This window comes from Rana temporaria, chromosome 10 (genome assembly GCF_905171775.1).
Source record: "Rana temporaria chromosome 10, aRanTem1.1, whole genome shotgun sequence".
NCBI classification, from domain to species: Eukaryota; Metazoa; Chordata; class Amphibia; order Anura; family Ranidae; genus Rana; species Rana temporaria.
The window spans coordinates 15,007,810-15,023,415 of NC_053498.1; the positions used below are offsets into that span (position 1 = coordinate 15,007,810).

The window sequence follows — 15,606 nt, forward strand, 5'->3', positions numbered from 1 at the left end:
ATGTAGACTGGATTGTGTTCCTCCAAGTTCTCTTCCCTTTCTTATAAACCTCTGTCACAAGGCTAAAAGAGTAACGAGCCCAGTAGTTGATAGGTGTCAAGACACCAATAAAATAAATGCATGTAACTTGACATAATATTAAATCTTATCAATAGCACCAAAATGTTTACAACATTTTGTCTTTTAAAACCCTTTTAAATGTTTTTTTGGTGGGGCTTCTTGTAGATGTTAATGAAAAACCTGTAATTTCGGACCCCGGAGTACTCACCGAAGGTAAAAAGGTGACGATAACATGTAATGAGCGGAGAGGCTGCCCCAACGCACTAATTACATGGGAGAATCAGATGGCAATATGGACTAATTCAAAAGACCTGACATTTGTCCCGACTCGGAGTCACCATCAAACTTCATTGACCTGTAAGATGACCTTCCCATCATTCAAGAATTCTACCCAAAAAGAAATCACATTATCTGTTCAGTGTGAGTATAAAATATGTGGCTGGGGAAAAAAACAACAACAGCTAAAATGTTTAAATATAAATTTTCATCTCACCATGTCAGTATATTAAACGCTAATGCCGCGTACACACGATCGGTCCATCCGATGAGAACGGTCCGATGAAGCTGACTTTGTTTAAAAAAATGATCGTGTCAGAACGTGGTGACGTAAAACACAACGACGTGCTGAAAAAAACGAAGTTCAATGCTTCCAAGCATGCGTCGACTTGATTCTGAGCATGCGTGGATTTTTAACCGATGGTTGTGCCTACTAACAATCGTTTTTTTTCTATCGGTTAAATTTAAAACAAGATTGCTTTTATTTAACCTATGGATATATAACCGATGGGGCCCACACACGATCGGTTTGGTCCGATGAAAACGGTCCATCAGACCGGTCTCATCGGTTAGACCGATCGTGTGTACGCAGCATAAGCCTTTTTTTTGGGGGGCTATATTAGAATAAATAGGATTAAAATCTCTGTCAGGTTGTTTTTTCCTATGGCTTTAATAAGGATACCAGACCAAGGAGCTAAGAGTTTTTAACACGGATGTAAATTAATACAAGAAAGCATAAAACATCCATCATGTTTCAGGGGCTCAAAGTTCTCCCTCTTCTTCAGGACATGTTAGGACAAATACAAGGGTGGTTGTAAAAAAAAAAAAAAAAAAAAAGAATGCAGTTCTATGTTGCTCAAATCATATTCAAATTCATCAACTTATATAAGAAACAAAATTTGACAAAAATTATAATAATCAGATTTTTTTTTATAAAGAATGATTATATCATAATTGATTCCATTGTTGATAAAACATATAAAAACCATATTGCTTTATAACTTCTTAAATACATATTTTTTCTTCAAGATTTACTAGTACTCAAATAAATTATAATAGTGTTTAAAAAAATCAGATTTTTTTGTTTGTTTCATATGTGGATTTATAAATTTCAATGTGATTTGATTAGCATATAACTTCATATAGTTACATACAACCTCCATTGTATTTGTCTCATAGCCTTCATAAAAGGGATCTTTTCAATCCAAAAATTTATTGCCCGCTTTATGCCTTCTTGTATGAATTTTTATCAGTAGTAAAATATTTTTGGACTCTTATGCCTCATTTCCACTGAGTGGATCGGTTTGGTACGGTTCGGTACAGTACGCTATTTTGGGTGTTTTCATTATGAAAGCGTGCCATAAATCCGAACCGTACTGGACCATTCTGGGTCCTGCTTCAGACGTGGGGCCATAGAAAATGGAACGGTTCGATTAGGGCGGAGATGCAATACATTCCACTGATTGGTGGACGTGCTAGGCATTTTTTCTAAATCCTGTATGGTCCCTAACGGTCCGATTTGCAGTGGAAATGCTCACGAGAATAGACCGGTCCATTCTAACCGTTCCAAATTTATTGACCCGAACCGTTCCGTTCAGTGGAAACGAGGCATTAGCTTCTTGCTCTGGTGCTCTCATTAGAGCAACACGTTCTAGTACCATCCTCTTCATCTTCCTTCTCTCCTCTTTGAGCTTCCTTTCATTTATCCCTTCCCCCATTCCTCTCCTCCATCCTTTTATTTGTTTTCTATCTTCAGTCTTTATGTGTCCCTGTGATAATAAGTTGATAACTTATTATGTGGAATACGGTACATTTGGTACTTTTTTTTTCTTTCTATGTACCACTTACTTTGTATATGGACCTGCTCATGTACCTATGTCGCCAGGGACCAGTCAACATATATTTTTCTCTTGTTAAAATCAATAAAGAGATACAGTAAAACCTTGGATTGTGCGCGTAATTCGTTCCCGGAAACATGCTTGTAATCAAAAGCACTTGTATATCAAAGCGAATTTCCCCATAAAAAATCATGGAAACTCAAATGATTTGTTCCACAACCATTTATTCATAGGTCCTTCAGTTTATAGTCCGTATAAAAAGATTATAGCCATGTGTGACCATGAAATGTCCATCTACAAATGGAAGCCTCCACAAGGGGATTAAAAGCAAAATCCAGCAGGAGCTCCAGAGTATAAAAGAGAACAGAGGCACCTCTTAATGCCCTGTACACACGATCGGTTTGTCTGATAAAAACGGACCGATGGACCGTTTTCATCGGACGAACCGATCGTGTGTGGGCACCATTGTTTTTCTTTTCCATCGGTGAAAAAAAATAGAACCTGTTTTAAATTTTTCCTATGGTTAAAAAAACGATATACCATATACGTACATGGGTGTCAAATGCCCAAAGCGATTTGGTTCCTTCTGCTGGCCCTACATCACTATTTTGTCCTACAGTGACATGGGAGCCGGAGAAAGAAATATTGACATGTAAAGGAGTACCAAGTATCTGACACTGCTAAAAAAAAATGTTAACCTACATGGGAGTAGTAGGTATTAAAGCTTTTTTTTCAAGCATGGCTTTGATTTTGGGTTTTAAAATAATGACTGATTCAATTTAAATGGTAGCTACAGAATAATTAGGTGACAAAATACTGATCATCTGATGAAACTATAAATGTCTGGTTCTAATGTGTATTGATTTACTTTTGTTTCTGTTTATATTACAGATCCACCTTCCATCATTATTACCACACCAGGTACTGTAGAACATTTCAATAAATGTTACCGCTTTTACTCTTTTATATAATTATACATATGAAACATTGCATAACAAGTTGTATATCTTCTGTAAAGCTAGCATGTGGTGCTCTCAGTTCTTTTTAACATTTTCCAGTGTCTCCTCATCTCCTGTAGCAAGAAGCCCATTGGGGCAGATCCACATACATCTGCGCAGTGCGCAGCGTATGTAAGATACGCTACGCCGCTGTAACTTACTTTGCTTTGGTTTGAATCCTGAAAGAATTTGCGCCGTAAGTTACGGCGGCGTAGTGTATCTCTCGCTGCGTAAGGGCGCGGAATTCAAATTCGGCGGGTAGGGGGCGTGTTTCATTTAAATGAAGCGCGTCCCTGCGCCGAACGAACTGCGCATGCGCCGTCCGTAAAAACTCCCAGGGTGCATTGCTCCAAATGACGTTGCAAGGACGACTCCAAATGGCGTCCAGCCCCATTCATGGACGACTTACGCAAACGACGTAAAATTTTCAAAATTATACGCGGGAACGACGGCCATACTTAACATTGAGTACGCCACCAGATAGCAGCTTTAACTATACGCCGGAAAAAGCCGAACGGAAACGACGTTAAAAAAATGCGACAGCCGGTCGTACGGTCGTACGTTCGTGGATCGTCGGAAATAGCTCTGTCGGATCTAGCCGAGATGCCGTCGTATCTTGTTTTGAGGATTCAAAACAAAGATACGACGCAGGAATTTTGAAATTACGCCGGCGTATCTGTAGATACGCCGGCATAATTTCTTTGTGGATCTACCCCACTGTCTACAGGGCTCAGTAGCTCAACCTGCATTTTATACACACCCAGAGAAAAAAGTTACTTTAATGATTTATTTTCTTGTCAGGAGCATTCATATCAGTTTACTCATTCAGCGTGACCACAGATACTCCCCTCTTCAGCAATTCACCCCTTACATCTTCATCTAGCTTAACGTACATAAAAAAGGTGCTTCCAGGTATAGGAGAGCAGGTGACCACCTCTCATGTGTTCAGGTCTAGTGGCCAATTAATAGTTCCAAGCGCTATCACATGACTAAGACAATGACATCCACCCATCTTACAGGCTCTGATACTAGCCGATAGTTTGGTGCCAGCTGTGATGATGAAGGCATGTTGGGGGATTACTGAAAAAATAAGTATCAGTGGGATGGAGAGGGGTTCACAGACATGACAGTGCCTCTTTAATAGCTGTTTTTTTCTGTCTTACAGAAATACAAAACCACACCAGCACTGACCGCATCACAAATCAGGAAGTGACAGTACAAGAAGGAAGCTCACTGGCTCTGAAATGTTCGGTGGACAGTAACCCAGGAGCTCAGGTGACCTGGATGAAGGGCGAGAAGAGTGTGCTCGTTAAGGGCAACGGGAATGAGGTTATGCTCTATCTGAGAAAAATACCAGCCAGTGGGGCAGATAAATATCATTGCTTGGCTGAAAATAATCTTGGGGCCATGAATCAAACCATCAATATCATTGTACAATGTAAGTATATGTACTGTTGCAAATATATAAATTAACGGTGGTAGGAATATAAGGTATCTAATTTCTAATGTACTGGGAGCATCATCCCAAACAACATAGAAAGTGATGCAGATAAAAAATTAAAGGGACTTTAAATATGTCTAGGATATCATCCTGCATATCACTAACATAAAAACAATATTTTTTTTATATTGTTTACACAAGGTTTAAAAAGATATTGGGTCAAACCAGCACATAGAATACAGTTAAAATCACACACTCATAAAGAGCGAAGATAAAGAATCTGAGTCCTAACATAACTGTGTAGTGTCAGTGTTAGAGTTGAGCGGACACCTGGATGTTCGGGTTCGGACCCGAACCCGATATTTAAAAAAAAAGTTTGGGTTCGGAAACCCGAACCCGAACTCCGAACCCCATTGAAGTCAATGGGACACGGACTTTTAGTGAAATAAAAAAAAATGCGTGGAGGTCCCCCCAAATTCAATAACCAGACCCTTTAGGTCTGGTATGGATATTAAAGGGAACCCCGCCATCAATTTAAAAAAAAAAATGACGTGTGTTCCCCCTAAATATCCATAACCAGACCCTTCAGGTCTGGTGTGGATTTTAAGGGGAACTCCACCCCAAATTAAAAAAATAAAATAAAAAATGGCGTGGAGTTCCTCCTAATATCCACACCAGACCCCTTATCCGAGCACGTTGACCTGGCCGGCACACTCTGCTACGTCTGGGCTGTCCCAGTGACGTAGCAGAGTGTGCGACAGAGGGGGACGGGGTCACATGACGTGTGGCCCGCCTCCGTCATTCGCTGAGCTGTGCTCTGAATGGATGGATCTTCTCATCGCTGGACCAAACACCCGTCACTGCAGAGAACACCTGTCGCTGGAGAAATCACCCGGGGCTGGATACAAGACAACGTTGGAGCGATCGTCTATTTTCACCGCTGGATTTTTATTTGGTTTAATTAATAAAGTAATTTGTTCTACGGTGTGTGTGTTTTTTTTCCTGAAAACTACTATTTACACTTCCTTCGTGAAATGGTAGGGGTACAGTGTACCCCATTACCATTTCACACAGGGGGGGGGCATGATCTGGGGGTCCCCTTTGTTAAAGGGGTTTTCCAGATTCTGATAAGCCCCCTGCCCGCATACCCCCACAACCAGCGGGCAAGGGTTGTGGGGATGAAACCCTTGTCCCCATCAACATGGGGACAAGGTGCTTTGGGGGGCACCCCAAAGCACCCTCCCAATGTTGAGGGCATGTGGCCTGGTGCGGTTCAGGAGAGGGGGGGCCGCACTCTGTCCCCCCCTCTTTTCTGCGGCCGGCCAGGTCAACGTGCTCGGATAAGGGGTCTGGTGTGGATATTAGGGGGAACTCCACCAATTTTTTTTTAAATTTGGGGTGGAGTTCCCCTTAAAATCCAAACCAGACCTGAAGGGTCTGGTTATGGATATTTAGGGGGAACCCCACGTCATTTTTTTTTAATTGACGGTGGGGTTCCCCTTAATATCCATACCAGACCTAAAGGGTCTGGTTATTGAATTTGGGGGGACCTCCGCGCATTTTTTTTTTCCAAACCCGAACTTTTTCCAATTATTCGGGTTCGGGTCCGGGTTCGGGAAAAACCCAAAGTCTGTACCGAACCCGAACTTTACAGTTCGGGTTCGCTCAACTCTAGTCAGTGTATTTCATGGGACCCGTCTCATCAGAACATAGACACATAATATCAATCTTCAATATATTAAAATATATTTCCATAAAGCAAATAAATAAACATAATAAAAACCACATTCAATTGAAAAAAATTAAAGACATCACTTCTCTGCACTGTAGACTGCATTGTGTTTCTCTAAGTTCTCTTCCCTTTGCTATAAACCTCTGTCACAAGGCTAAAAGAGTAATGAGCCCAGTAGTTGATAGGTGTGAAGACACCAATAAAATAAATGCATGTAACTTGACATAATATTAAATCTTATCAATATCACCAACATGTTTGCAACATTTTGTCTTTTAAAAGTCTTTTAAATGTTTTTGTGGGTGGGGCTTCTTGTAGATGTTAATGACAAACCTGTAATTTCGGACCCCGGAATACTGACCGAAGGTAAAAAGGTGACGATAACATGTAATGAACGGAGAGGCTACCCCAACGCACTAATTACATGGGAGAATCACACGGGAATATGGACTAATTCAAAAGACCTGACATTTGTTCCGACTCGGAGTCACCATCAAACTTCATTGACCTGTAAGATGACCTTCCCATCATTCAAGAATTATACCCAAAATGAAATCACATTATCTGTTCAGTGTAAGTATAAAATATGTGGTTGGGGGGAAAAAAAACAGCAGCTAACATTTTTAAATAGAAATTTTCATCTCACCATTTCAGTATATTAAACGCTAAGCCTTTTTTTTTTTGGTTTGGGCTATATTAGAATAAATGAGATTAAAATCTCTGTCAGGTTGTTTTTTTCATATGGCTCTTATGAGGATGCCAGACCAAGGAGCTAAGAGTTTACATTTTTTAACACTGATGTAAATTAATACAAGAAAGCATAAAACAGCCGTCATGTTTCAGGGGCTCAAATTGTTCCCTCTTCTTCAGGACATGTTAGGACAAATACAATACAAGGGTGGTTGTAAAAATAAAAATAAAAAAAAGAATGCAGTTCTATGTTGCTCAAATCATATTCAAATTCATCAACTTATACAGGGAACACAATCTGACCAAAATTATAATAATCAGAACAAAATTATAAAGAATGATTATTTCATAATTGATTCCATTGTTGATAAAACATATACAAACCATATTGCTTTATAACTTCTTAAATACATATTTTTTCTTCAAGATTTACTAGTACTCAAATAAATTATAAAAGTGTTTAAAAAAAAATCTGATTCTTATGATTTTTTTGTTTGTTTCATATGTGGATTTATAAATTTCAATGTGATTTGATTAGCATATAACTTCATATAGTTACATACAACCTCCATTGTAGTTGTCTCATAGCCCTGATAAAAGAGGAGATCTTTTCAATCCAAAAATGTATTGCCTGCTTTATGCCTTCTTGTATGAATTTTTATCAGTATTAAAATATTTTTGGACTCTTAGCTTCTTGCTCTGGTGCTCTCATTAGAGCAACACGTTCTAGTACCATCCTCTTCATCTTCCTTCTCTCCTCTTTGAGCTTCCTTTCATGTATCCCTTCCCCCATTCCTCTCCTCCATCCTTTTATTTGTTTTCTATCTTCAGTCTTTATGTGTCCCTGTGATAATAAGTTGATAACTTATTATGTGGAATACGGTACATTTGGTACTTTTTTTTTCTTTCTATGTACCACTTACTTTGTATATGGACCTGCTCATGTACCTATGTCGCCAGGGACCAGTCAACATATATTTTTCTCTTGTTAAAATCAATAAAGAGATACAGTAAAACCTTGGATTGTGCGCGTAATTCGTTCCCGGAAACATGCTTGTAATCAAAAGCACTTGTATATCAAAGCGAATTTCCCCATAAAAAATCATGGAAACTCAAATGATTTGTTCCACAACCATTTATTCATAGGTCCTTCAGTTTATAGTCCGTATAAAAAGATTATAGCCATGTGTGACCATGAAATGTCCATCTACAAATGGAAGCCTCCACAAGGGGATTAAAAGCAAAATCCAGCAGGAGCTCCAGAGTATAAAAGAGAACAGAGGCACCTCTTAATGCCCTGTACACACGATCGGTTTGTCTGATAAAAACGGACCGATGGACCGTTTTCATCGGACGAACCGATCGTGTGTGGGCACCATTGTTTTTCTTTTCCATCGGTGAAAAAAAATAGAACCTGTTTTAAATTTTTCCTATGGTTAAAAAAACGATATACCATATACGTACATGGGTGTCAAATGCCCAAAGCGATTTGGTTCCTTCTGCTGGCCCTACATCACTATTTTGTCCTACAGTGACATGGGAGCCGGAGAAAGAAATATTGACATGTAAAGGAGTACCAAGTATCTGACACTGCTAAAAAAAAATGTTAACCTACATGGGAGTAGTAGGTATTAAAGCTTTTTTTTCAAGCATGGCTTTGATTTTGGGTTTTAAAATAATGACTGATTCAATTTAAATGGTAGCTACAGAATAATTAGGTGACAAAATACTGATCATCTGATGAAACTATAAATGTCTGGTTCTAATGTGTATTGATTTACTTTTGTTTCTGTTTATATTACAGATCCACCTTCCATCATTATTACCACACCAGGTACTGTAGAACATTTCAATAAATGTTACCGCTTTTACTCTTTTATATAATTATACATATGAAACATTGCATAACAAGTTGTATATCTTCTGTAAAGCTAGCATTTGGTGCTCTCAGTTCTTTTTAACATTTTCCAGTGTCTCCTCATCTCCTGTAGCAAGAAGCCCATTGGGGCAGATCCACATACATCTGCGCAGTGCGCAGCGTATGTAAGATACGCTACGCCGCTGTAACTTACTTTGCTTTGGTTTGAATCCTGAAAGAATTTGCGCCGTAAGTTACGGCGGCGTAGTGTATCTCTTGCTGCGTAAGGGCGCGGAATTCAAATTCGGCGGGTAGGGGGCGTGTTTCATTTAAATGAAGCGCATCCCTACGCCGAACGAACTGCGCATGCGCCGTCCGTAAAAACTCCCAGGGCGCATTGCTCCAAATGACGTTGCAAGGACGACTTCAAATGGCGTCCAGCCCCATTCATGGACGACTTATGCAAACGACGTAAAATTTTCAAAATTATACGCGGGAACGACGGCCATACTTAACATTGAGTACGCCACCAGATAGCAGCTTTAACTATATGCCGGAAAAAGCCGAACGGAAACAACGTTAAAAAAATGCGACAGCCGGTCGTACGTTCGTGGATCGTCGGAAATAGCTCATTTGCATACTTGACATGGATTACGACGGGAACGCCACCTAGCGGACGCCGAAAAATTGCATCTAAGATCCGACGGCGTACGCCTGTCGGATCTAGCCGAGATGCCGTCGTATCTTGTTTTGAGGATTCAAAACAAAGATACGACGCAGGAATTTTGAAATTACGCCGGCGTATCTGTAGATACGCCGGCGTAATTTCTTTGTGGATCTACCCCACTGTCTACAGGGCTCAGTAGCTCAACCTGCATTTTATACACACCCAGAGAAAAAAGTTACTTTAATGATTTATTTTCTTGTCAGGAGCATTCATATCAGTTTACTCATTCAGCGTGACCACAGGTACTCCCCTCTTCAGCAATTCACCCCTTACATCTTCATCTAGCTTAACGTGCATAAAAAAGGTGCTTCCAGGTATAGGAGAGCAGGTGACCACCTCTCATGTGTTCAGGTCTAGTGGCCAATTAATAGTTCCAAGCGCTATCACATGACTAAGACAATGACATCCACCCATCTTACAGGCTCTGATACTAGCCGATAGTTTGGTGCCAGCTGTGATGATGAAGACATGTTGGGGGATTACTGAAAAAATAAGTATCAGTGGGATGGAGAGGGGTTCACAGACATGACAGTGCCACTTTAATAGCTGTTTTTTTCTGTCTTATAGAAATACAAAACCACACCAGCACTGACCGCATCACAAATCAGGAAGTGACAGTACAAGAAGGAAGCTCACTGGCTCTGAAATGTTTGGTGGACAGTAACCCAGGAGCTCAGGTGACCTGGATGAAGGGCGAGAAGAGTGTGCTCGTTAAGGGCAACGGGAATGAGGTTATGCTCTATCTGAGAAAAATACCAGCCAGTGGGGCAGATAAATATCATTGCTTGGCTGAAAATAATCTTGGGGGCATGAATCAAACCATCAATATCATTGTACAATGTAAGTATATGTACTGTTGCAAATATATAAATTAACGGTGGTAGGAATATAAGGTATCTAATTTCTAATGTACTGGGAGCATCATCCCAAACAATATAGAAAGTGATGCAGATAAAAAATTAAAGGGACTTTAAATATGTCTAGGATATCATCCTGCATATCACTAACATAAAAACAATATTTTTTTTATATTGTTTACACAAGGTTTAAAAAGATATTGGGTCAAACCAGCACATAGAATACAGTTAAAATCACACACTCATAAAGAGCGAAGATAAAGAATCCGAGTCCTAACATAACTGTGTAGTGTCAGTGCATTTCATGGGACCCGTCTTATGAGAACATAGACACATAATATCAATCTTCAATATATTAAAATATATTTCCATAAAGCAAAAAAATAAATATAATAAAAACCACATTCAATTAAAGAAAATTAAAGACATCACTTCTCTGCACTGTAGACTGCATTGTGTTTCTCCAAGTTCTCTTCCCTTTGCTATGAACCTCTGTCACAAGGCTAAAAGAGTAACGAGCCCAGTAGTTGATAGGTGTGAAAACACCAATAAAATAAATGCATGTAACTTGACATAATATTCAATCTTATCAATAGCACCAAAATGTTTACAACATTTTGTCTTTTAAAAGTCTTTTAAATATTTTTGGGGTGTGGCTTCTTGTAGATGTTAATGAAAAACCTGTAATTTCGGACCCCGGAATACTGACCGAAGGTAAAAAGGTGACAATAACATGTAATGAACAGAGAGGCTACCCCAACGCACTAATTACATGGGAGAATCAGACGGGAATATGGACTAATTCAAAAGACCTGACATTTGTCCCGACTCGGAGTCATCATCAAACTTCATTGACCTGTAAGATGACCTTCCCATCATTCAAGAATTATACCCAAAATGAAATCACATTATCTGTTCAGTGTGAGTATAAAATATGTGGTTGGGGGAAATAAAAACAGCAGCTAAAATTTTTAAATAGAGATTTTCATCTCACCATTTCAGTATATTAAACGCTAAGCCTTTTTCTTTTTGGTTTGGGCTATATTAGAAAAATGGGATTAAAATCTCTGTTAGGTTGTTTTTTCCTATGGCTCTAATGAGGATGCCAGACCAAGGAGCTAAGAGTTTACATTTTTTAACACTGAAGTAAATTAATACAAGAAAGCATAAAACAGCCATCATGTTTCAGGGGCTCAAAGTTTTCCCTCTTCTTCAGGACATGTTAGGACAAACACAGTACAAGGGTGGTTGTAAAAATAAAAAGAATGCAGTTCTATGTTGCTCAAATCATGTTCAAATTCATCAACTTCTATAGGAAACAAAATTTGACCAAAATTATAATAATCAGAAAAAAATTATAAAGAATGATTATATCATAATTTATTCCATTGTTGATAAAACATATAAAAACCATATTGCTTTATAACTTCTTAAATACATATTGTTTCTTCAAGATTTACTAGTACTCAAATAAATTATAATAGTGTTTAAAAAAAATCTGATTTTTTTTATGTCAATATTTTTTTTTGTTTCATATGTGGATTTATAAATTTCAATGTGATTTGATTAGCATATAACTTCATATAGTTACATACAACCACCATTGTATTTGTCTCATAGCCCTGATAAAAGGGGAGATCTTTTCAATCCAAAAATGTATTGCCTGTTTTATGTCTTCTTGTATGAATTTTCATCAGTAGTAAAAATATTTTTGTACTCTTACTGTAGCTTCTTGCTCTGGTGCTCTCATTAGAGCAACACTTTCTAGTACCATCCTCTTCATCTTCCTTTCACGTCTAAAAAAACTTTTTTCCATGTTATGAATAACAATCGCGTGTACGCGGCACTAGAGTGAATAACAGAATAAAGAGCCCCAGCAGAAGTACATGGTTGTTTCTTGTCTGGCTGCTCTTCTTGGCATTTACTGTGTGCTGAAGTGTATTGAAAAAAAAAGGCTGCATGTAATTTTGTTTGAAATACCTCACTTCTGACATCACTCATCTGCACTGTAGACTGCATTGTGTTTCTCCAAGTTCTCTTCCCTTTGCTATGAACCTCTGTCACAGGGCTAAAAAAGTTTTAAGCCCCAAATCAAAAGGTACTATATCCATGTTGCCTATTTCTGCTCTCTTCTCAAACATCTTCCAGTATATGTACATGGGTGTCAAATGCGCAAAGCTCTTTTTTTGCAAGCATGACTTTGGTTTTGGGTTTTAAAATAATGACTGATTCAGTTTAAATGGTAGCTACAGAATAATTAGGTGACAAAATACTGATCATCTGATGAAACTATAAATGTCTGGTTCTAATGTGTATTGATTTACTTTTGTTTCTGTTTATATTACAGATCCACCTTCCATCATTATTACCACACCAGGTACTGTAGAACATTTCATAAATGTTACCGCTTTCACTCTTTTATATAATTATACATATGAAACATTGCGTAAAAAATTGTACATCTTCTGTAAAGCTAGCATGTGGTGCTCTCAGTTCTTTTTAACATTTTCCAGTGTCTCCTCATCTCCTGTAGCAAGAAGCCCATTGTCTAGTGTTCAGGTCTAGTGGCCAATTAATAGTTCCAAGCATTGTCAGATGCCTAAGACAATGACATTAACCCATCTTACAGGCTCTGATACTAGCCGATAGTTTGGTGCCAGCTGTGATGGATGAAGGCATGTTAGGGGATTACTGAAAAAATAAGTATCAGTGGGATGGAGAGGGGTTCACAGACTTGACTTTCTTCAACTACAAACTATTGATGAATCAAATCCAGTGCCTCAGTCATACATGTCCCAATTAGCCGATAGTTTGGTGCTAGCTGTGATGGATGAAGGCATGTTGGGGGATGACTGAAAAAATAAGTATCAGTGGCACTTTAATAGCTGTTTTTTTTTCTGTCTTACAGAAATACAAAACCACACCAGCACTGACCGCATCACAAATCAGGAAGTGACAGTACAAGAAGGAAGCTCACTGGCTCTGAAATGTTTGGTAGACAGTAACCCAGTAGCTCAGGTGACCTGGATGAAGGGCGAGAAGAATGTGCTCGTTAAGGGCAACGGGAATGAGGTTATGCTCTATCTGAGCAAAATACCAGCCAGTGGGGCAGATAAATATCATTGCTTGGCTGAAAATAATCTTGGGGCGATGAATCAAACCATCAATATCATTGTACAATGTAAGTATATGTAATGTTGCAAATATATAAATTAACGGTGGTAGGATTATAAGGTATCTAATTTCTAATGGAAAGGGAGCATCATCCCAAACAATATAGAAAGTGATGCAGATAAAAAATTAAAGGGACTTTAAATATGTCTAGGATATCATCCTGCATATCACTAACATAAAAACAATATTTTTTTACATTGTTTACACAAGGTTTAAAAAGAAGTTGGGTCAAACCAGCACATAGAATACAGTTAAAATCACATACTCATAAAGAGCGAAGAAAAGAGTCCTAACATAACTGTGTAGTGTCAGTGCATTTCATGGGACCCGTCTCATCAGAACATAGACACATAATATCAATCTTCAATATATTAAAATATATTTCCATAAAGCAAATAAATAAATATAATAAAAAACACATTTAATTAACAAAAATTAAAGACATCACTTCTCTGCACTGTAGACTGCAGTGTTTTTGTCCAAGTTCTCTTCCCTTTGCTATGAACCTCTGTCACAAGGCTAAAAGAGTAACGAGCCCAGTAGTTGATAGGTATGAAGACACCAATAAAATAAATGCATGTAACTTGACATAATATTTAATCTTATCAATAGTACCAAAATGTTTACAACATTTTGTCTTTTAAAACACTGTTAAATGTTTTTTGGGGTGTGGCTTCTTGTAGATGTTAATGAAAAACCTGTAATTTCGGACCCCGGAATACTGACCGAAGGTAAAAAGGTGACAATAACATGTAATGAACGGAGAGGCTCCCCCAACGCACTAATTACATGGGAGAATCAGACGGCAATATGGACTAATTCAACAGACTTGACATTTGTCCCGACTCGGAGTCACCATCAAACTTCATTGACCTGTAAGATGACCTTTCCATCATTCAAGAATTATACCCAAAATGAAATCACATTATCTGTTCAGTGTGAGTATAAAATATGTGGTTGGGGGAAGAAAAAACAGCAGCTTAAATTTTTAAATAGAACTTTTCATCTCACCATTTCAGTATATTAAACGCTAAGCCTTGTTTTTTCTTTTTGGTTAGGGCTATATTAGAATAAATAGGATTAAAATCTCTGTCAGGTTGCTTTTTTCCTATGGCTCTAATGAGGATGCCAGACCAAGGAGCTAAGAGTTTACATGTTTTAATACTAATGTAATTTAATACAAGAAAGCATAAAACAGCCGTCTTGTTTCAGGGGCTCAAAGTTTTCCCTCTTCTTCAGGACATGTTAGGACACACCCCTGCACCCCCCTAATTACTTACCTGAGCCACATCTCTCTTTAGCGATGTCCACGAATGTCTAAGCCTACCGGGACACTCTTCCTGATTGGCTAATACACAGTGGCAGCCCCATTGGCTCCCACAGCTGTCAATCAAAGTCAGTCAGCCAATCAGGGGAGAAGGGGAGCAGGGCCAGGTTCCAATCATGTGCCTCATCTAAAGTCTCATTTATCTACGCTTGCAGTGTACGGCAGTCATAATTTTAACTGCTAATTAATGTTGCTGTAATGCTAATGCCGCGTACACATGACCATTTTTCAAGACGAGAAAAATTCAATTTTTAAAAATGGTCGTAAAAAAACGGTCGTGTGTATGCTCCAGAGAATTTTTCTCGACAAGAAAAATGGGCTAAATTATTTTTAGAAAATGCTCTATATTTTCTTGTCGTTCTTTTTCATGTCATGAAAATGGTCTTGTGTACGATTTAACGAGTGGAAAAAAAGCCGCATGCTCAGAAGCGAGTTATGAGACGGGATCGCTCGTTCTGGTAAAACTAGCGTTCGTAATGGAGATAGCACATTCATCATGCTGTAACGGACTGAAAAGCACGAATCGACTCTCACCAAACTTTATAAACACGAGGATCAGCAAAAGCAGCCCAAAGGGTGGCGCCATTCGAATTAAACTTCCCCTTTATAGTGCCTTCGTACGCGTTGT

The 15,606-nt window shown here is 38.6% G+C and overlaps 1 protein-coding gene across 1 annotated transcript in view; it reads left to right on the forward strand.

The window, feature by feature from the left end:
* The first annotated feature begins 234 nt into the window (after nt 1-234).
* Nucleotides 235-15,606, forward strand: part of LOC120916352 (hemicentin-1-like) — a 46,086-nt gene continuing 30,714 nt past the window's right edge. Inside the window, exons 1-10 of the mRNA XM_040327267.1 lie at nt 235-480; nt 3,066-3,095; nt 4,338-4,610; nt 6,664-6,918; nt 8,840-8,869; nt 10,188-10,460; nt 11,144-11,398; nt 12,825-12,854; nt 13,386-13,658; nt 14,335-14,589. Coding sequence (XP_040183201.1) covers nt 345-480; nt 3,066-3,095; nt 4,338-4,610; nt 6,664-6,918; nt 8,840-8,869; nt 10,188-10,460; nt 11,144-11,398; nt 12,825-12,854; nt 13,386-13,658; nt 14,335-14,589 — 1,810 coding nt within the window. The 5' untranslated portion in view covers nt 235-344. The remainder of the gene's footprint in view (nt 481-3,065; nt 3,096-4,337; nt 4,611-6,663; nt 6,919-8,839; nt 8,870-10,187; nt 10,461-11,143; nt 11,399-12,824; nt 12,855-13,385; nt 13,659-14,334; nt 14,590-15,606) is intronic.